We start from the raw sequence: 23,526 nt of genomic DNA, 5'->3' as shown, positions 1-23,526 counted from the left end.
ATTGAATTCACCATCTCCGAATTGGCAATCCTATGCCTCTGCTCGCAAGGCTACTAGAGACCCCTAGATGTGTTGTTGCAAAACTCGATTTCTGCAGCACTCGTGAATAAACGTACCAATCGTGCTAAACAAAATCATGTTTTTGCAACTACAGTTGTACAAACTACTATTTGCCATTCCGGATCATAATACTTGATTTTACAGTTCGTATTTGAGTGATAAAATGGCCTGCTTTCTAAATCAAATGAATCAGTTCCATTAGCACCCAAATGAGTTGCATAATAATAGTTTGTGCAAATAGTTCCGAAAAGATTATTTTTTTAGCACTAGTTGTACGTTTATTCACCGAAGTTTGCTGAGTTGGATAAATGCCACGACTGCTGAAAAATCGAGTTATGCAACGAGTTGTACACACTAAGTTACGTAATGACGAAAAAGAGAATAATTATGATAAATCTGTGCCAAAATTTATGTTGCTGCAGAAAGCAACACCTATGCTGAAAAAAAAAACATTTTTTGCTACTCGTTGCACAAATTACTGTTATAGCAATTAGTGGAGCTAAGTTGCAAACCGAACAAAAAATGTGGCTCTTCAAGACAATTTGACATAGTCAACATTTATTTTGTTCTAAACCTATGCTCTGGATATAATCAAACATACAGAGGAAGCATAGCATTATGGAACCAATTAATGTGTTGAAGCAGTGCACGTGTTATCTCATGTTGATGATCTCTTCTGATTATGACGAAAAAAAAATCGATTGATCGTTTCCATAAATTTACAATATTTTCTTGCAGATGGTCGAGTGACAACACATTCAATCTTATGATCACACACAAGGAGGTCCATGTTTTGCTTGTCCAACTGCCGATAAATTTTTGCACGGATCGCAACCATAACCGTATTTACATAGTGCCTCCCGGCATGTCTCTGCTCACTATTTGGATAAATTATCATGTTGATCGGAAATTGCTCTTCTGTCGCGCGACACATAACCAATCAATACATCAGCCCAGGCTTCATCGCGATCGAGGCAATGCATCCATTGCAAACATCAGCTGATGAAAAAAGGGGCATAAATTATGTAAATAAATTAGCAGAAAAAAACTGAATTATAACTCTATACAGCAGAAGACTGCCAATGAGCGAATGTTCAAATAATGGTAATTTTAAGAGTGAGCGGTAAATTCTTTGACAAAATAAAACTTCTTCATACGCGGGAAAACTTGTAAACTATGCAGAAAAATCTAGAATGCAGAATATAGACAGGAATACAAAGGTTTGTTCTAATTGAAATGTATATTTGTACTATTTTTTGAAAATTTATTTTTCTTCAATGGCTCTACATTCCAACTGGAACTTGGCCTGCTTTTTAACTTAGTATTCTATTAGCATTTCCTCAGTTATTAATTGAAAGCTTTTCTATGCCCGCCATTGCATGAGTATGTAATGGTAACTATGCTCAGGGTGTCAAGAAAGTTTCCAACCCGAAAACATCCTAGACCGGACCGAGAATCGATCTTTTGGTAGCAGCATGCGTCAATAGAAATCGTTATCATGTTGTAAATAGGATTTTTTTTTAAATTTAATCTTGAATATGTAAGCAAGCTTGGAGTAACGAATAAATATTTTATAAATATTCGCTCGACAGAGCATTTGTTATTCTTTGTTCAGAATACGCGCGAATAATAATTTCTGCAAATACAGCAGTGTTCTTGAAGACACACAAAAAGCATTAAATGCAGTTCAAACCCACGCCACTTGACGCTTGAAAAGTTATGGAAGCTGTCCTGTTGATGGAGCCGGTTAAGTACTCAGGGTATTTCCGTAGCGAAAAAAGAAAGACTTTATGCGTAAGTTTAACTCTAGTCGTTTCCGGTTCATTAAATATCATGTTTTACATTAAACTATGTTCCGATCATTGGGAAAAGACAAAAAGGTAAAGAATGAAACGGACTTATTCAAGTTATCCTAATGAAACCGTCATAAACCTACGAAAAGTGAGTACATATTTCTCTGCTGTATGCTCTTCATTACTATGTTTACCGGAACCACAATTGGATAATTATGTTTGACAAGCATGCACGCTGTTTTCGCTACCCAATGGTCTATACTTTTCCAAAACTAAAGCATGCAACGAAAAACGAAGAAAAAAATCATCTGCTACCCTTTATCATAATATTATCACCTTCCATGCGACTTCCCCAAAATCATCCGATAATATCCATTCAAATTAGAGCATTACCAGTCACGATGTGGAGGTAGAAAAATCTACATAATAAGTATCATCACCTTGGCATGGAACCAGAATGGATCCCCTTTTGAGTTCATTTTTATGCCCAAGTCGCCAACTGCAGCCTAAACCGGATTGCGAGGATCCTTTTTGCCACTTATCGCCGGCACACTCTTCGCGTCTCGCTCGTCGACGCACACCCGCTGAAGTCGAACATCTTGCACCACCGCAGTAATTGTCGTCGTTTATGGCACATGCGGCTCGGTGCAATTCACCAAGGGGATGATCGCCATACAGCAGAAAGCCCCGAAGAGCATCGTACAACTCATTATGTTTAGCTTTTTCGGGGCATAAGTTATTTTTTTTGTGCTGTAATCTGAAATCATGACAGATGTCGATAAACTCCTTAAGTTTTTTGTGCCGACATCGGAACTCCGGTGGTTTTTCGAAGCAGATATATATAAAAGTACGGGTACGCGGGCAGCAGATGAATGTTCGTCTGACTTCTATCCTACCGGATCACCGTCATTATGCCCAAAAGAATATTCGACGGCACCGTCGCAAACGGGAGAAGGAGTTACCGAAATTGATATTTATCGAAATTATCTGCCGAATAATACGACCGGACCATCCATCCATCGTATGGAATAATGATGTATGAGGTTGAAGTACGACGAGCTCATATGATGTAGAGCGGACATAATGACGTACACAAGTGAATAAATGATATATTTGAGATCTACCGCATGTTTGTTTTCTTTTTCTTAATTTAGGTTTACGGAATTTGTTTTGTGCTGGTTTCTGTAGGACATTGAATGTTCGTTAAAGTTTCTTCGAACAAGAAACACTTTTTATTAAACTTATTTTTTGTGGACAATGCGGATATGTGCATGCAATTATTTCACAAAGTGATTCTTTTTCTTCTTCTTATTAGCATTACATCCCCACACTGGGACAGAGCCGCCTCGCAGCTTAGTGTTCATTAAGCACTTCCACAGTTATTACCTGCGAGGTTTCTAAGCCAAGTTACCATTTTTGCATTTGTATACCAAGAGGCTAACACGATGATACCAGGGAAGTCGAGACAATTTCCAATCCGAAAATTGCCTAGACCGGCACCGAGAATCGAACCCAGCCCCCCTCAGCATGGTCTTGCTTTGTAGCCGCGCGTCTTACCACACGGCTAAGGAGGGCCCCACACAAAGTGATTATATATATTTAAAAAAAAAAACAGAATCATCCACCTAGCGATGACGATACCTTTCTCGATTTAATCGTTTGGGTTCGACTTAGTGCGATACACATCATAATTGGCTACATTGCGGCTCTTTCAAACGCTGAGGCGCTGCAAGGCGAATCAACCAAACGTAGATGGTTCAACACAACATTCTTCTTCATAACATTTGAACGCAATGACCGATCGTGATTATACTCAATAGTGATCAACTAGGATTTGTCTTCCGTTGAATGCAATTTGTTTAGGTCTTCCAAAAACTTTGAAACCAAATCCACAACCAAAAGTAAAGGCTGGATCACAATAGCGCGTTGCGCGTCGCGTCGCGCTGGGCGTTGAAGTCATGCGCAACCTCAATGAACGTGATGCATTCACGCCCACAATGCAACGTTCGCGTTGTGCATTTATTTAACAGCAATTATGATTAAAACAACAATGAATTTAAAAATGTATGGTTTATTGAACAGATTTTTTTTTTAATAAAGTGAGAAACTAATTAACGAACTTAGCATTCAGAGAGATAAAAATCCTGTATTCTTCTGTAAGTTTAAGAAAACTAGAACCATACATCTGATTTCTAAACAAATCCACTCTGAAATAATATTTTAAAATAGGCAGACAAAACAATATGCAAGCTTTCACCAGGAATTCTTTCGACAATAGCTCCAGGCATTCTATCGGGAATTATCTCAGGGATTCTTTATTAATCCCTCTAGCAACTTCTTCGGCAAAGTCTTCAGGAATTTCACCATAAATTTTGCCGGGAATTGATCCGAAAATTCCACCATTCCAGTCTAAGAAATCCTTCATGAACTCCTTCATAAATTCTGCAGGAAATTCATCAGATAATTCTTTCTAGCTGTTTCTCATTAAAACTTCTGAAAAACTGCACCGTGGAACTCCTAAGAATATTCGGGGGAAATTCCGCCGAATTGCCAGTAAACATTCCTGAGAATTACGCGAAAAATCTTCGAATTTCTTGTGAAAATTCCATAAAACTTTTCGTGAAAGTTCTCCAGGGACTCCACCAAATATATCCAATTTATACAGGAATTATACCGAAAATAATATTAACAATGCTAGTGTGAATTTTCGGAGGAATTCCTGGATTAATTACCGAAGAGATCCTGAAAGAATTCCGGTGGAAACTTCAAGATTTCTACTGGGAGATCATCCTGGAGTTTCTCCGGAAATTCCTCCGGGAGTTCCTCCGGGAATTCTAATTAGAAAAAAAAATAATTAGGGAAATAATTAGTTCCTGAAGTTCTATCGGCAGTTCCTTCGGGGGTTCCTCGGAATTTCTCCAGAATTTCCTCCGGTTATTCATTCAGGCTTTCTTTCTGGAATTAATTTAGGCTTCTTCGGGAATTTATATACAAAATTCTTCCAAAAGCTGCTCCGAGAATTTTTCTGTTAATTCTCCGGAAGGTCCTCTGGTGATGATGATGATGATGATAATCCAGCTAAATAACCCTATAAAGGTTTCAGCTAGACGAGATTTATCTATAAGATGAATTCTTCAAGATTTTTTATTCGAGAATTCTTTTGGTAGTTCCACTGGCAGTTTCTCCGGGAGTTCCTCTAAAAATTCTCCCAGGAGTTTCTTCACAAATTCCTCCGGTTATTACTTCGAGAATTCCTCTGGCAATTCATCCGGAAGTTTCTCCGGGAATTCTACCGGCAGTTCTTCCGGGTATTCCTCTGCAAATTCCTCCGGGAGTTCCACCTGTAGCACTACCAGGAAATCATTCAGGCTTTTTCAGGAAATCATTTAGGCTTTCTTCAGAAATTTAGCCGAAGTTCTTCCGATAGTTTCCTGGGAGTTCCTCCGGGAGGTCTTAAAGGAATTTTTTTAGTAGTTGTTACGGGAGTTCCTGCGGCAGATCCTTTGGGAATTCCTCCGGGAGATCCACCGGCAGTTTCTATGAGAAGTCTTCCGGAAGCAGCTCCTCCGGGTGTTCCTCTGAGGAGGAACTTCCAGAGTAATTTCCGGATGAACTACCGGAGGAATTTTCAGAGGGACAGCTGTTGAATTTCTTGAGGAACTTACGAAATCCCATTTCGCGTAAAATTCCTGCCAAATATTGTCCAGGAATTCCCTGTAAAGTTCCTGGAGGGCTTCCCGGACAAACTATTGGAAAAACTCCTGGAAGAGCTTCCGGAGGAACTCCCACAAGCACTTCCGGATTAGAATTTCCTTAAGGAAATTATTGGAGAATTTCCTGAAGGAATTTCCGGAGAAATATCTGAAGGAATTCCAGGAAAATACCAGGAGGAATTAATGGAGAAATTCCCAGATGAAATCCTGAAAATATTCCCAGATTAATTGCTGCAGAAATTACCGGATGAATTCCCGGGGTTTGTTCTGAAGAAATTCCTGGAGGAACTTTCAAATTAATTTCCGAATGAAATTCTGGAGTAAACTGCGAGTGAAGTCCGGAAAGAATTCCAGGACGATTCCGAGGAAAAAATCCTGAAGGAATTCCTGTAGAAGTACCGAAAAAATACCTGGAAAAATTTCTGGGGAAATACTATTCCTAAAGAAATTTCTAGAGGAATTCTTGAAGGATATTCTGAAGTAATTGCGAAAAGAATTCCAGAATGAAATCCTAGATGATTTCGCTATATAATTTATGGAGGTATTCCCGGAAAAATTCCTGGAAGTTATCCCGGAGAAATTGAAGGAAGAGTTCCTGGAGGAATTCCCGGAGAAGTTCCTAGAAGAATTTCCGAAGAAATTTCGAAGCAACATAAAAAAAACTCACAATCACTTTACGGACAGTCGTCGTGGGTGGTTCTGGGCAGTACGATACGAACGTATGTTCTTCTTGGAATAATTGATTGGACCTGGTTGAGTCATTTTGGCTAAGCGTGGCTGAGCGTGGTTTTATAAAAGCATATATATATTGTGTTTGGTAGAGAACACTGACTTTTAGAGAAACATTATTAAAATCTAAAACTAATTTTTCATTTTCAAAGTTAATTCCTGATTTTAACATTTGGTATCTTGTAACAAATTTAAAACTCCACAACACTGAATATAGTACAGTGTCGACTCGATTTTGTCACTCCCCGATTTTGTCTACCCCCGATTTTGTCTACCCCCAATTTTATCACTTTTTCGACCCGATTTTATCACGTCCCGATTTTATCACGTTTTCTACCCGATTTTGTCACCCCAAAAAAATTGAAAATTTTAGTCGTTCTTTTTATTTCCGTAAATAATACCGCAAACAACATTGATTTTCATGAAATAACTTTCACCGCCTGTAGTTTATTATAAATGTCTTCTGAGTACCTGTGAAGGATTCTGTAAGCATTTTCGACAAGAAATAACGGGTACCGTTCACGCATTTTGCCTTTCCAAGGCATAAAATGATTCAAATTTGTAAAATGAATTAAAAAATTGGAAATAATTTTTTTCCGATTTTGTCACATACCCTGTTTTATCACCCCAAAATTCACCAGGGGGTGATAAAATCGGGATATTACTGTATTAATGTTATTATTTAGTTTCTCAATTGAATAAAGGAATTTCAAACAGAATACAAACATTTCAAGGAGAATTCTTGAGCCCGAAATGTTTCGAGTTGTTTTGAACTTTCATTCAATCCTGGATACCCTAATAAGTTTTAAGGAATCTTTTGAATGCAACCACCTATTTCTGAATATGATTGGATCGTAAAGTGCACATGTTTAAGTGAATTCAGTTCATTACCCGTTCAGTCTTTCCACCATTTAGGGAAGGGGGCAAGGCCAATCCCCCTTCCCCTCTCTGGCTACACCCTAGGGGCTGTATATCTGATTCTGTTTTTTCGTACTTCTGTACAAGTTTGATAAATGTGTTATAATGGCTTGTTATGATTCGGAACAGTTTTCGCCTTTCTTTTATCGTTGTTCGTTATCTATTGAGAGCGATTTCTGCAAACCCTGAACATTTGCCTTTTTGAAGATTTTTGAAATCGTATGTACATCGTTTCGCACAATTGATACTAACTTACCACATATAAGTATGATAGAAATGCCTATTTTACTGCCCTTTTTGCCAAACAACCTGTTGGGACAAGCAGATTTTTCAGCCAATTCTGCCATATGCCCTTTCCAGCCGAATGTCACCTTCGACCAAATGACATTTTCGGCTAAACTATTTTTGAACATATAGCCATTTCCGCTAAACGTTCAAATTAGATAGCACATCTCGCGCCGGCAAATTAATATAGTTTCTGGCAATAAATTGAAAATAATTTCAATGTACGTTTCATAAATACTGGGTATACTCCGTTAGGCATATGTACGTTAGGCATCGAGACGTTAGGCATAATGGACGTCCGGCATAACGGACGATAGGCATAATGTACGTTAAGCATAATGGACGTTAGGCATAAAATGACCCAAATAACAGCCTATGACATAAAGAAGGCAGAATTATGCCAAACGTCCATTATGCTTAACGTACATTATGCCTAGTGTACTTATGCCTAACGTACTTATGCCTAACGTCGCGGACCCATAAATACCTATTGATTAATATCTACTCTGATATATTCATAATTCTAATCATGAACCAAAAAAAACAAATGTTTTGAGCGATGAAAATGTCGTCTGATAATGAATTTCAAAGATTTCACTCACCTGATAATGCTACTATTTTTCAATATGGTTGGAATTGGATGACAAAAATTTTGCTCTTCCTTATCGCCGTTGTAAAATCTTTGCAAAGCAAATATTACCATTGAGAATATTTATTTAACCACATTACGGCCAGAAATTGTGGGTTTGATCGAGCTTGGAAAATAGGACTTATTAAGCTCTTCTTCACAACCTGCTCATAAGATCAATTTGACGTTTGAAGCTTTGTCAGTCGATTTGTGGGAGGTTTATCAATGCTAGGTGCTTGGTTTGTTCTGTGCAGTCGGAATGTAAATCATTTAGTTCAGGCTTTAGTTAGTTCATCAGAGCTGGTAGCGACTGAAGCCACTCAAAATAGTGACTTTAGTGACCAAAGCACCCGAAAAAAGGGACCAAATAGTGACTTTCAGTTGCAAAAAAAGTGACCAAATAGTGACTTCCAATTTCAATTGCAAGTTCGATGAGACGAAATCAGGCGTTTTTGGGTCGAAGGAGAATATTTTTTTTCGTAATTTGTGGAGGAAAACATCTTTCACTCACCACTACTGACGAGCTCGGTGGTCTAGTGGCTACCGCTTCTGCCTTATAAGCAGGAGGTCGTGGGTTCAATTCCAGGCTCGTCCCTTTCCTACATTGTATTTCTATCTTAATTCTTTCTGTGTTTCACGTTATACCAAAACGATTATAACCTTCCACACAATTCCAAAAACCTAAAAATTGGCCCGTGGCCTCAAAAGGGTGGGGCAGGCCTGATTTAGTTCGAGATTGAACATGTTTCGGACGCGGACCGGTGTGCTTGGTTTGTTTTGTACGGTCGGAAGCAATGTTACCACATTCACAGATTTATCTTAATTTTAAAGATTTTCCAACATATTTTGTGATTCTTACACATTGCAATAAACTCTTTGAAGCTTTCAGAGCTTTTTGCCTTTCTCGTATACTAAGTAAGGTACACTGGGGGAAGTGGAAAAGGAAAAATCGATAGTGCATGTTTGAATTAGTGTAAAACCAGTTTAAATGATTTAAATGCGTTGAATCAAAATGGGCTATCAAAAACAGTCAATTTTGCACCAACTGTGCGGTAATTCATTCCATTTTGGTCGCCTGAAATTTATGGAAATAGGTTTTAAAATTAGGAGTTGTTTTTCCACTTACCCTAGTGGGATGGGGTAAGTGGAAAACCCATGTTACCTTGACCTTCAATAGTGATGAGTAGTTACATATAACTAAAATCAATACGATAATTGCTCTGAGTATCTTTTGTGGAATAATTTCATTACCTTAACGGAATAGATCCTCAAGGAATTCTCGTAATAGCTAGGGGAGGGCTGGTTTTGCCTTCTCGAACACTAAGTGTACGTAAAGTCTATATGTTCGCCCTAAAGATGAACTTTTTAAAGGAAAAATGTGACTTACAGGGTTATAAACTAATCAACTTAGTTTAACGAATTGAGATGATGTCTGTATGTGCTTATTTGTATGTATGTGTGTGCGCAAAGCGCGTACAAAATTATCAGCTATTCTTAAGCACTTGTACTTAACCAATTTGTTCGCAAAAAAAAATGCATTCAACGGCGAAACTTGTTATGAATGAAAATTAATGTGAATTATACAACATATTAACCTATCAGTGTTTTTTTTTTAACTTTCTTATACATTTTTCTCATATGTAAAACATGTGAAAGGCATCAATACCGATAGGTGATTAATCAGGCATTTTCTCATTTATATGAGTTTAATCACCACTGGAATCACAATGATAACAAAGAAGGAACATATTAAGATTCACAGCTATCGAAATAAAACCCTGGAGGGAAGAAACAAATTGCGTAATTAGAACATAATCCACTTCCCCCGCAGTATTCGATACCTGGGGTAAGTGTAAAAATTTTGAATTGTCTGCTTTCTTGGTACAAACCACTACCAATTGAATGGGATTAGTTTAATTGTATTATAATGGTCACCTGTGATATAAATTCATTTGAAAAAAGAACAATTGGTGCAAATAGAAATTGATTTTATGAATGCAAAAATCAACTTTTCGCGAAACCTAAAATAACAGTTCAAGCGTTAACCGTGTTAGTGTATGTATTATACAGATTTTAACATAGTATTAGTGTGAGCATCAAAGTATATTCTTGCACAATGTTATGGTGTGGTAAAAACTGTAAAGTATGTACAATTCCAATTTTTCGAGTCGATTTTTACACTTACCCCCTTTTTCCACTTCCCCCAGTGTACCTTATACGTAAAGCCTATATGAACCTCAAAAACCAAATTTTTGATAGAAGGCGCGGAGACCCATAGTGTTATATACTAATCGACTCAGCTCGACGAATTAAGGTGATGTCTGTTTGTGTGTATGTATGTATGTGTGTGTGTATGTGTACAAAATTTTGTAGACACACTTTTTTTGGAACTTAGCATTGACCGAATTACTCGCAACAAGTTCCATTCGACTGAGAATCTTGTCCCATTGTTTGCTATTGAAAATAGCAAATTGGCCCGATTGGATTATGGGATCAGAAGTTATTGCCAAAATACTATTTTCTATGCGCAAAACACGCTAAAAAGCACTCACTCATATTTTTAAGTATTTTTTTTGCACGGGAAAGGCACCAACACCGCTAGGTGGATTAATCAGGGTTTTTTTCTCATAGGTTTGCTACCACGCATCCGGATGTGATACAATTATCATGCCCCACTAAATAACAATAGCTGGCGACGCCAGTGCTCGTCCCATAGACTACATCACTTTTCTAAGTTGAATCTTGGTCCATATTCTGTTTATCTATCCTACCGAATTAACGAAATTTCCTTTCCGTGGTATTATAGGAATGCAGAGGCATTCTCGGTCTCTAGTAGCAACAAAACTACACAATAACATTCTCTTCTTTCTCGAATTACTGGCGTTGTTTTTGATCTATACTTGAATGCTGGTGAAACGTGTATTTCCAGAATAAGTGGTAAATTTCAATTTTTCACAATCTCAATTCACTTGGTTCGTAGTACAATTTACACCAGTTCTGATCAGACACGGACCAGAAGCCATTGACTAGTAAACTCAGTCTAAGATAAGTAAAGCCAAGCTATATCGTCCTTTAGATTTTCAACTTTTAGTTAATTCACCTGCCGATCGATACAATATCATAAATTCACTGAACCTCCTTGAACTAGCACAAATAATAACACACTTCCAGATTTTTTTTACAATTTTATGGAAGAGCAGAAACTATTAAAAACTTAAAAACTTCTTGGAAAATCTCATTACATCATTGAGACCATTTTTGGAACAGAAAGAATTTCCAAGAATTCTCACATGTGCTGAGGAACTTTTCAAAAAATTTCCTTCACAATAGACCAGTGCAAGATGACGTAGGTTGACAGTTCACAGAGCTATTTCACCAGGACTTAGTCTCCGGCGAAGCTTCCGATAAAATTGTTTGGTCATTTTATTCGCATGTAGATGTCCTTTGCGATTGATTACATGCTGAATGCAAAGAATATCACTGAAATACTTGGATCACAGCAACTTTAAACTAAAAATATGAATTTTAATTTTCCCTTCATCGATTTTTCTTCTAACACCTTGTAAACAAGCTCTGTGAACTGTCAAAATAAGTGAGGTTAAGTTAGAGTTTGCATTGGTCTATTGACGAATTTCGCGCCAACCCTTCTATGGGGCTGGCAGCACCATCTCAAAATCGAATGAAACTTGGAGGGCTATGGTATTTCTAAGCCACTCTGCATATTTTTTTTTTAAATTGTCAAGAGTAACATTTGACGAGGGCCTAATTTTTTTCATTGATTTTTTTTTAAATCGATGTAACTTTAAAAATACAAGACCTACAAAAAAGTGTTGTATGGCGGACTGTCGCGAAATTCCCTGAAGTTTTTTGGAAAAATATCCAAAAAATAAAAAACTGATTTCTACAACGTAAAAAAAATAGTTTTAAAAATTGAAATCAATATTACAAAAAAACCTCATATCAGAAATCGATGAAATTTTTTCTGCAGTTAGGTATTTTAATTATCTAACTTTTCTGGGAATAATGTTCCTGTGACATATTCAAGGAAAAAAAGTTTTTCTAACATATCGAGTGAAATTTTATCAGCGTGTTTTATCCCTACAGCGCCAATTATAGGTTTAGCAGCCTATCATCAACCAACGACACATTTTGGACGTATGAAAATTTGTTTAGGAAGCAATTTAGCAAGTCTGACTGACTTAGAAACGTTCGGATGATACTTCTTTATCTAGAAATAAAAACAGTATTGATACCCGGGCAGAAGCCATGAACAGAAAACAAAACATGATATGGACTTGATTGATATAAGAGATTAAAGAACATGCAAAAATTTGCATATCAATATCATTTCAATATCAAGATATGTTATGGATAAGAACAAGCCAATAGCACATGATATTGATTACTTCTAACAAATAAAATAACTTGATCTCCTCATGATATTGTAGTGCAAAATATTGATTTTGTCGTCTGGTCTTTTATATCTTATATCAATCACATCCATATCACATTTTGCTATCTTATCAAGTTTTGATATTATTAAGCCATTTTCTTCTACTCTGGTAGTATTAGACCCTTTTTAGTTATACATTTGGTATGTTCTTACCATAATCATGTTCCGTCTTTCTCGTATACGTATAGGGGAGCGTTGTCAGCTCGAATACCGGTATATGACAATACGTTGACCGCGTAACTTGTTGTCTTCAAAGTTTGGACAACGAACTGCACTATACACTCAGTTTTTATTTCTGCAGCTCGGCAAAATCTGCACAGACAGCAAAATAAATAAAACTGATATCCCGTCAAAAATGAGGTTTGTTAGCTGGGTTTCGGCAAATTATTGGCTGATTTTCAGCAGCTTTGACAGATATCTCGGCGAAAAACATGTTTGCTGGGGCTCGACTGTGCGAAATTCGGTGAAAGTTGAACAAATTCCAGAATTTCCAGAATTTCAAGCTTCCAGCACCGAACTTCGCTGTTGCGTGGTACCGAAAAGTCGTTGCCGTTAAATCAGCTCGCGATCGTTCTCCGTTGGTTTCTCGAACAGTTTGTGAGGTTTCGGGAACAGTTGGATGTTAGCCTGACGTCTCTATCCCTCATAAGGGGCTGCTATCTTAGTTATTAATTCTAAGGAAGAGCATTTCATATTCAGCCGATGGATTTCAGTACATAGGCTGTTTGAACCGCCCCTCTTTGGTGCCTGTGCAATTATGGAGTTGTGGGATGGCGTACTTTGAGTTGCGCACGATCGTTTTGTTAGGACCTGCTTGTGGATAAATGCAGCATTTCATAGAAGGTTAAGGACAATTACGACAGAGTCCAAAAATGACTGCCAGCCACTTCAACCTTTGCCTCGCGTTCTTTCGTGACTCATGAAATCGATGATCAACAAATCTGAACATCTTTTATTTGCATGCTACTACGCAGCAAATATTGAAAATTGGTTCATTTTACAGTTTAAGATGTCTGCCACTGAAAGGCGGTCGATTGTAATCGGCAGATCCATGGAAAAGGTTGATTGAAATTTACGTCTGTTCAAGATTAAAATCAACACGATTCACGCCATAAGATAACATAAAAACAAAAAGCTTTATCAAAATCCTCTCTTATATTTGATACATTGTAATGTGCATATTATGTTTTTTTTTTTAATTTTCAAAAGCGTTGTTAAATTTGTTTCTAATGTCATCAAAAAGGCGAAATCGTTTCAAATTCTTTAGATTATCTCAGTAACGACTTAATATAGTGAACTCAAGAAATTTTTGGAATTAATTATTTAGCTATTTTTTGTCTAATCCAAATTACCCACATAACTAAGAAAAACATACCTGCGATATGTCTTTGATGCTGAGAGTAGTTCCTGCCCGGGAGCACAAGTACGCCAGCAGTACATCCTTCCAGTAGGATCGGTACGAGATCAGTCCCAAATCGGACAAAGGTTTTTCCGGTGATCCAATTTTGCCTTCAACACGTGTCAGCATGTAACCTATGGGAGAAATACGAAATTAAGAAACATTGAATTAGATTCTACGACAAACATAGGCAACGGTATTGTGAACGAGTTATTTTGCAACAAAAACAGGTCTCCCTACAGGGAGCATGTATAGTTTTCAGACAGCAGTTGGGACAAATATGCAAAAGTTTATTTGTTCAAACGATTTATTTTTAACGCTCAACTGAAAAACACAACTTTGCAGCCGCAGCATTCATTGGGTTGGAATCAAGTCACGCGGAGATATACGCGTCTCGTTTGTCGTCGGGACCGGCGAGGCGTCACCATGCTGCACGGGGCACGTGATGCTGATTGTGAGGACATACACACCTAATTTTAGCGCCGTGTCTCAGACCATTCCTGAAATTCTCGAGCGTCGAGTTATTGTTGTGTGGCCGTAAATAACTTTCATAAGAAAGTTACTCGTTTTGAGTTGTATCCGATGAATCTATGACAAAAGGTCGAAAGACAAAAGGTCGAAAGGACAAAAGGTCGAAAGACAAAAGGTCGAAAAGACAAAACGTCGAAAGGGACAGAAGGTCGAAAGGACAAAAGGTCGAAAGGCATAGAAGATCGAAAGGGACAAAAGGTCGAAAGGGACAAAATGTCGAAAATGACAAAAGGTCGAAAAGAACAAAATGTTGAAAGGGACAAAAGGTCGATAAGGAACAAGTTGATAACAAGTTGGGTGTATTCCAAAGGAATTTGTGAAATGCATTTAATTTCAAACAGAAATAACACAACCAAGCCCAACATCAATCAAAGTTGAAGAATGAGCAATTTTCAAAGAAGGAGTAATTACTATGAAACAGTATTATGAATATCCAGATAGTTCTGTTAGAGATAAAAAAGGTTGTTGATTAAGAAATATTGAAAATACGCCAATGTGTAAAAACCCCTCTCTCCCCCAGACAGCTAGACGCCGCGATTCTATCGTTGGTTGGATGCTGGCAATGTTTCATTTACGCTTCCATACCAACGGTGACAGAATCGCAGTCTCCAGACGATAGAATCGTGTGTGTTTGGGGAACCTTAATACACGCTGGTGTATTTGATGTGCGCCATATTGAGAAACGAAGAAAACGAACATTTAGAAAACTAAAACATTCATAAACAACTATAAGTTGTACTCACTGAATGAATTTAAATTAATTGTTTAAAATTGGGAAAAATAAAAGAGCAGAGTTTTACCAATTGTGTAGAGCAACTCTGGTGCGAGATTAATTCTCTCCGTTTCAGTTTCTTGTCTATTTCGACCTTTTGTCCCTTTTGACCTGTTGATCTTATTGATCTTTTGTTTATTTCGACCTTTTGTTCCGTTCAACGTTTTGTCCTTTCGACCTTTTGTCCCGTTCGACGTTTTGTACTTTCGACCTTTTGTCCCTTTCGACCTTTTGTCCTTTTCGACCATTTGTCCCTTCGACCTTTTGTCTTTCGACGTTTTGTCTTTCGATCTTTTGTCCTTTCGACCTTTTGTCTTTCGGCCTTTTGTCCCTAACCCGTATCCGATAGAGGACTTCATAACTTTGCTATAAATTCAAAAACTGTTTGTTTAAAGACATTTAAGGCGTGTCTAGGATTTGGTTTTGTTTAGAAACTGTTTATTCATCAAACAGTTAATTTTATACATTTTGATAATTCAACCTTGAACCCAAACTATTTGCCTCACCACTTCCTCTTCTTAGACTCTTTTGGCGAATTTATAAACTAGATTATCATACAGTATCCTGTTGTTAATCAAACATTATCATCCAGCGTTCAATCTGACGAATCGTTTATCTGTACCCAATTATTGAAATTTGTTTGGATCAGGACCATCCATCAATTTAAATTCATTGTGTTGACGGCTTCAAATTTGAACCGTTATATGCTGGCCGTTTTGGTAATTTGTATGATTTAACAGCCGAAATAACTAGTCAAATATTTGAATTCAATGGTCCTCCTCTCCCTCGCGGGTTTTTTACATTGTTGGTGTGTTCAAACAAGGAAATATTAACCGATGAACACACCGTGCGCCGCTGTTAGTCAAAGATTATAATTTACGTCAGATTAAGTGCAACCGCATTTCAAAAGTGCGCAATGCAATCCTTTGTGAAAGGAAACCAAAGCCATAATAAACTCATATTACGCGGAGATTTATGCTTTAATGAATGGACACAATACCAAACCGCAGCAGTAACAGCAAACTGCACTCTTTTCACATTTTTATATGGCGAGACAGCACATACTTTAGGCAAGAACATAAGAACCAGTAATATTCGCCTTTTGGATCAACATTCTACCGTCAAGGCATCATGTCAGGAGGCAGTCGCACACGAGTCGGTAAAGCTACAAAGGAATGTTAATTTTGTGAATTATAACGTCTTTCCGACTATGTTTGCATTTGCTAATGCCTGCATGTATGCGGGATGAGCATCACGTTGACCTGCGTGGGATTATCATTTTACGGTCTGGCGGTCGATAAAGGAAAATCCACGGGCGCGGTGATCGCTCACGCGAGATAACAATCTCTATGTAGCAACTTTCATGTGAATTAACGGAACAGTACAACTTGAGACATGATGTCAGGACTTAAATTCCAAAACTATTTCTCATTGAAATCACTAATAATTAGGAAAATGTTAATTTACAATCCTAACCACAATATCTATTCGTGCATCCCAGGCCTTTTTTGGTTGTTCGATAAATTTAATCCACGTTATTTCGGCGTCCTACAAAACGGGCAGCACTAGTTAACACTTACGTACCTGACCCCCAATTTCACGTAAAACTAAATTTTCAAAATGATGGTTCTCAGCAGTCTTGAATCGGAATTTGGTTCTGTTTTCTGCAATCGATCACAAAATTCCCATAGTTTCAGGGACATTGGTCATCGTTTTGAAAATGGACATGGCTCCGGAGATATTGATGGGGTAACCTCCCGGTCCGGAAAAATGGCCACAGCCTGATCAAGCCGGAAACACGTCTTTCGACGTGTCAATCTTCATGATTTTGCAAAACAAGTTCATAGAAATGTGTTCTGAGGGTATTTGGTCCATCTGGTCACATTCCGGGATACCCTGGAATGCTGGTTCCCTGGGGGAAGTGGCCACTTTTTGATCATTACTGAAACCTGGCTTGCGACGTATCAAACTTCATGATTTTGCAAAACAAGTTCGTAGAAATATAGAATTTTATGTAACAGTTGTAGATCTTGTCAAAGTTGATTACCGTCAGCGAGGGTGTCAATTGGGTCATCGCTCTCGATGCTGGGCCATTAGGCCGAAGGCCGTTAGGCCCATGGTTATTAGGCCGAAGGCCATTATGCTGAATGGTCATAAAGCCGTAGGTCATAAGGCAGAACAGTCATTAGGCCGAAGAGGCCATTAGGCCTAATGAGAAGTGGGGAGTGAGAAGTGAGTAGTGCGAAGTGGGGAAGAAGTAGAACGGAAGAAGGAAGTAGGAAGAAGTAGAACGGAAGAAGGAAGTAGGAAGAAGAAAGAAGAAATAAGGAAAAAGAAAAAAGAAAGAAGTAATAAGAAATAAGGAAGAAGGAAAAAGGAACAATAAAGAAAGAAGAAGGATAAAGAAGGAAGAAGGAAGAAGAAAAAAGGAAGAAGGAAGAAGGAAGAAGGAAGAAGAAAGAAGGAAGAAGGAAGGAAAAATGGTAATAAGGTAGGAAGCAGAAGGAAGAAGAAAGAAGGAAAACGGAAGACGGAAGAAAGAAAAAGGGAAGAAGATGAAGGAAAAAGGAAGGAAGAAGTGAGGAGGAAGCAAGAAGAAGGAAGGAGGAACCAAGAAGAAGGTAGAAAAAGCAAATAAGGAAAACGAAGAAGAAAGAAGAAGGCAGAAAGAAGTAAGAAGGAAGAAGAAAGAAGAAAGGAGAAAAAAGGATAAAGTGAGAAAGACGAAAGAAGAAAGAAGAAAAAATGAAAATGAAGAAAGAGAAAGTTTGTATTCCTTGTAGAAGAAAGGAGAGAGAAGAAGGAAGAGAAAAGAAAGAAGAAAAATGAAGTAAGAAAGAAGAATGAAAAAGATAGAAGAGAGAAAAAAACAGAAGAAGTAAGAAGAAAAGAAGAAAGATGCAAGAAGGGAGAAGGAAGAAGAGGTAAGGTGGAGTAAAAACTTCTCATTTTCACTTTTTGCTTCATTCTGCTCATTAGGCCGAACGGTCGGCCTATTGACCTACGGCCAAACGGCCTGACACCACATTCTTTGCCTACCGTCCTCTGTTTGCTGTCTTCTTTATTCTGTTATGGTTAATCTTCTGTTTTCTGGTTTCTATTCTTTGTCTACTGGCCTCTGTTCACTGTCTCTTGTTTACAATTTTATATATGGGTCATTTTATATATGGGTCATTGACCGATAAAAAAAATGCAAGCTTGTAATCGACTTTCTTGGAATTCAATGTAATTTTGACCAATTGTTTATGTATGGGTTTTACCCTAAAATTAAAAATTATTAGTGATTGGAGCTCACCACACATAACACGACCATCTACCTTTTCGGACAAATGTATGAACCCCTTAATATTGTTTTGTTAACAACTCTGGAACTATGAGGTTTGAAAAACATATTTGTTTGAGGTCGGAGACGACCCAGCCTCGGGCTGAAAGTCTCCCTAATAAAGAAAAAAAAATAAAATAAAAAATAAATTGAGGTGCAGTGTTGTCAGATTTTCAAGCTTTTGTGAAAAAAAAATCATTTTCCACCCAATGAGTATGTTTTTATTTAAAAAATAACATCACCATTGTGTTTTTTGGCCATTTTTTCATACGAAACGCTTCAACCCCCAGGTACTCTGTTCCAAGATACAAGGTTTTAAAAATAAAAACAGGTATATGGACCCTCGATTATATGGACCCTCGATTATATGGACCCTCGACAGTGGCGTAGCCACGGGGGTGGTTTTGGGCATAAAACCCCCCCCAGAGACAAAATTTTTAGAAGAAATTTTTTTTTTCGAAAAAAAAAATGTTCAGAAAACCCCCCCCAGACCAATTTTCTGGCTACGCCACTGACCCTCGATTATATGGACCTTCGATTACATGGACTTTTTACCTCGATTATATGGACAATTTTTACCGCTCAATTTTTTTTTTCGTGATTTGGGTTTCTGAAAAGCTATTGAATATTCTACGCCATATTTTACATTGATTTTATATTTATTAGGGGCAAATAAAGGCCAATAAGTCATTTTCGAACCTACATATGAAATCCCACATTGAATCATATGTTCGGCTGACTGGATAAATTCACCATTTTCACGTTGGAAATTTCATTGTACTTGAATATTGCATTAATCAACAGCACCCTCGGCCAGGTCCTTACAAATAAGTGAGGAAATATAATGCGTATGTTTAGGTGATCTATGCTATATTAAAACCAGAAGTGAATTGTCTGTCTGACAGTAGAAGGAGCAAGTTATGAGATAAGATTGCCGTATTTAACTGTTCGACCTTTTCCTGCTTTTGGTACATAGAATTAAGTGTAGAAGGGCAGATGACGCATTAACATCCAGCAAATTTGACTCACGAATTAAATGAGACAATAAAACGAGTCACAATTTTAGACAGGATGGGTCATTTGGCACTGGTAGATGGATAGGATTCCCTTGCCCTTTACATTCATAAAAATTAATCGCTATCAAACGCAACTTGTTGCAAGCAGATCGCTTAAAAAGAAGTGTCAGAAAAAAAAGACTGATTCTACGCGTTTTTTGTATTCAAAAATATATTTTGGCCATATCTTCTAAGCCCATAGTTCGATCCGTTAATTTTCAATAGTAGACAATGGTACAAAATTCACCAGCCAAATCAATTTTCTGCGAACAAATCGATTGAGAACAAATGTCAGTTATTCTATATAAAGTTTGTTTTCGGAATCCGGTCCCATTGTTTCCTATTTGAAATTGTCCAGATCGGCCATTACTGTTTTCCCCTAAAGGCCACCCCTTAGAAAAAAAAAATTAAAATCGAAAAAAAATCGTTTGGAGCAAAAACATTTAGCAAACAAATGGGAATTGTAGAAAATTATGGGTTCTATCGTATTATTTTCACCTATCTTATGTACTTTTCCTAATACATTTTATGATGCACGAGAAAAGCACCATCGCCGCTAGGGAGATTAAAATGGGTTTTTAGTGTATTAAGACTTATTTTCATCGTATTTATTTATTACCAGAGTGGCCTGTGCTGCACATAAAAGTCCTCTCCATTCAGCTCGGTCCATGGCTGCACTTCGCCAACCACGCAGTCTGCGGAGGGTCCGCAAATCGTCCTCCACCTGATCGATCCACCTTGCCCGCTGTGTACCTCGCCTTCTTGTTCCCGTCGGATCGTTGTCGAGAACCATTTTCACCGGATTACTGTCCGACATTCTGGCTACGAGCCTGGCCCACCGCAGTCTTCCGATGTTCGCGGTGTGAACGATGGATGGTTCTCCCAACAGCTGATGCAACTCGTGGTTCATTCGCCTCCTCCACGTACCGTCCGCCATCTGCATCCCACCATTAGGGTGGCTCAAATTAGTATGAAAAAAACTTTTTACGATTTTTTTGATGGGCCGCCCTCTTATTCGGTTCTATTTGATGCCTTGATGCTCTGGACAAAACTTCAACCAAATCGGTCAACGTTTGGGTGGTGCTAAACTTGTTGGAAATTTATATGCAGAAACGTATGCAGAAACATCCAAAAATAGTGAATTGCAGTTGGACGGCACAACTTACGATGAAGAACTATGATACTCATACAGATCTTGAAGATTTTAATATAGAATGTTATGCTGAAAACCGCGAGAAGATTAGAGTTTGCCCGGCTAAGTTATTAGCATTTCTCTGAAGTGGAGTTTGAGCAAATTTCGTTTTTTTACCTTTGAAAAGAAATAAATTCACCCCTACAACACTTTAGTAAAATGCTAATATCTTTGCCTAATAAACTCTAATCTTCTCGCGGTTTTCAGCATAACATTCTGTATTTAATTCTACAAGTATGAGTATCATGGTTCTTGATCGTAAATTGTGCCGTCCAACTGCAAATCCCTGTTTTTGGATGTTTTTGTAAACATTTTTCCATATAAACTTCCAACGAAATTAGCACCGCCCAAACGTTGACCAATTTGGCTGAAATTTTGTCCAGAGCATCAGGGCATCAAATAGAATCGAATAAGAGGGCGGCCCATCAAAAAATTTGAAAAAGTGTTTTTTGAGCCACCCTGCCCACCATAGATGGTACGCAACACTTTCCTTTCGAAAACTCCCAGTGCGCGTTGGTCCTCCACGAGCATCGTCCAGGTCTCGTGTCCGTAGAGAACTACCGGTTTTATAAGCGTTTTTTAGATAGTCAGTTTGGTACGGCGGCAAACTCCATTCGATCGAAGCGTCTTGCGGAGTCCAAAGTACGTTCGATTTCCAGCCACTATGCGTCTCCAAATTTCTCTGCTGGTGTCGTTATCGGCGGTCACCAGTGAGCTCATTTTCATCGTTTAACATAAATTTCGAGAAAAAAAATTTGCATTTTTACAATCTTCAAATCATTAAGAAGCCATTTGTATGCAATGCTTAGTGGTTTAATCATATGATTTGAAATGCTAGACAAATGTTAGCAAATTCACGTTATTGAATATAATATAACTTGTTAACGAATTCACAGGCCTTATTTACAATTTAAACAAATATTAGAGTCGCACATATTGCATACACTCAATATTTATGGCTAAATCCCATGTTATAAAACGGCCAAAACAATCCAATAACATTTTGTTTTATAACACTCTTGATGGGCATGATTTATAAAACCAAAATATTACTAGGGAATGATACCATTGTACGTTTAAAAACAATATAGGAAAACTATTCATTCCAAAGTGTCTACGTTGCAAAATAAATACATTATTTTCTATTCAAAGGCTCAAGTTACATTTTTACAATTTATTTTAAGAAAACAATTTCTTTTAATTCTCGGTATTTCTATAAAAACACTCTAGCAAAGTGGAGAAAATGTTAGGCAAGCAGAATCTCATGTATATTTGATAAGCTCCATATGGATCATACAACATTCAAAACTCTATAACTCGAGATAGGCTCATAGTACCTTGGGGTTTTGAGTGTTTCTTATGCAAAATTATCTGGAGAACAGCATCGGTGTTATTTTCCAAATAAAAATATACTCATTGGCAGAAAAATACAAATTTGTACATCAAACGCAAAAACAGCATAGTTGGTAACACTTCTACTCAAAATCGATATTTTTCCTAAAAACTTTGAAAAATTCTTTTCAAAATGCATAAAAAAGTTATATGTAGATTTAAACCTTAGCCAATCGAAAATATGGATTTTACAAATCGTCAAAAAAACGGGGGGTGCTCCCATTTACCGAGGGGTTGTCCAAACATCAACAAAATTTGGATTTTTACATATAGTCAATAGATAAACAAATCCACGAAATTTTATTCAAATCGGTGTAAATTGTTTTCAAGTTTCTTTATCATTCATTTTATATCCGACATTTTCTTTTTCCATTTTTCTGTCTTCTGAATATTTATCTTCATCCGTTTTCTTTCTTCCATTTTCAGTCTACTATGTTGTTTTCTGTTCTATTTTATGTTCTGTTTTTTATTCACGTGTTTTCTAATTTATGCATGTTGTTTAACATTTTACTTTATTCATTTATACTTTCAATACAAATACATATTCACACATAATTTCAAAATCTGTCACCGTTGATCTTTAATTTTTCACGCCAATACAAATTTATAGGAGGCTTGTATTTAAGACTAACAGAAACTGGAATTACAATAAAATCATAAGAAAATTATTTTGAGCTTTCAGTGGAATGTCTTTACTTGTAATAAGACGAGTCCGTACAATTCCTCTTAATTCCACCACTTGATTGTAACTTTGACAGTTTTTATTTATTTTTTTTTGCTTTCTGCTTCACAACTGCTCGGCTGAGACTTATACAGATCCATCTCGTCGAATTTTGACAGATACGTATTTCAACCTCAACAGTAAGGCCGTCTTCAGTGACTCGTACTTCGAGTATGAGACACTGAAGACAGTAAGGTGATGTCGAAATACGTATCTGTCAAAGGTACAATCAAGTGTTTCTATTATAAGTTAAAGGCATCTTACATACAATCCACAATCTGGCGCTATTTTGGATTGTAAGATTAGACGCCATTACGTGGTCAAAACTTATTTCATCAGTGGTCAGTGCTTATTTCGATAGCCGAATGACTATTATTCTATTGAATTACAAATAACTTCTATAACTAAATGTCACATCTTTTAATAATGTTGAGTTCCTTCATTAATTATTCTATGATACAAATTGAAAACTATCTAAACAAATTATTTTCCTATCCCACCGATTCAGTTACGTTGCGCAACATTAATTAATTCAGAGCAAACATTCCATCCGAATAATTATA

At 37.3% G+C, this 23,526-nt stretch overlaps 1 protein-coding gene across 2 annotated transcripts in view; it reads right to left on the bottom strand.

Moving 5' to 3' along the window:
• Positions 1–23,526, bottom strand: part of LOC134212512 (histone acetyltransferase KAT7) — a 285,742-nt gene that overhangs the window by 74,546 nt on the left and 187,670 nt on the right. For both annotated transcript variants that reach the window (XM_062690466.1, XM_062690465.1), the window contains one exon: positions 13,955–14,112. In XM_062690466.1, the coding sequence (XP_062546450.1) occupies positions 13,955–14,112 (158 nt within the window). The remainder of the gene's footprint in view (positions 1–13,954; positions 14,113–23,526) is intronic.

The sequence above is a fragment of the Armigeres subalbatus genome, chromosome 2 (assembly GCF_024139115.2).
Source record: "Armigeres subalbatus isolate Guangzhou_Male chromosome 2, GZ_Asu_2, whole genome shotgun sequence".
Classification (NCBI taxonomy): domain Eukaryota; kingdom Metazoa; phylum Arthropoda; class Insecta; order Diptera; family Culicidae; genus Armigeres; species Armigeres subalbatus.
Note: the sequence above shows the minus strand (reverse complement) of the source record. Positions and strands in the feature narration are given on the sequence as shown.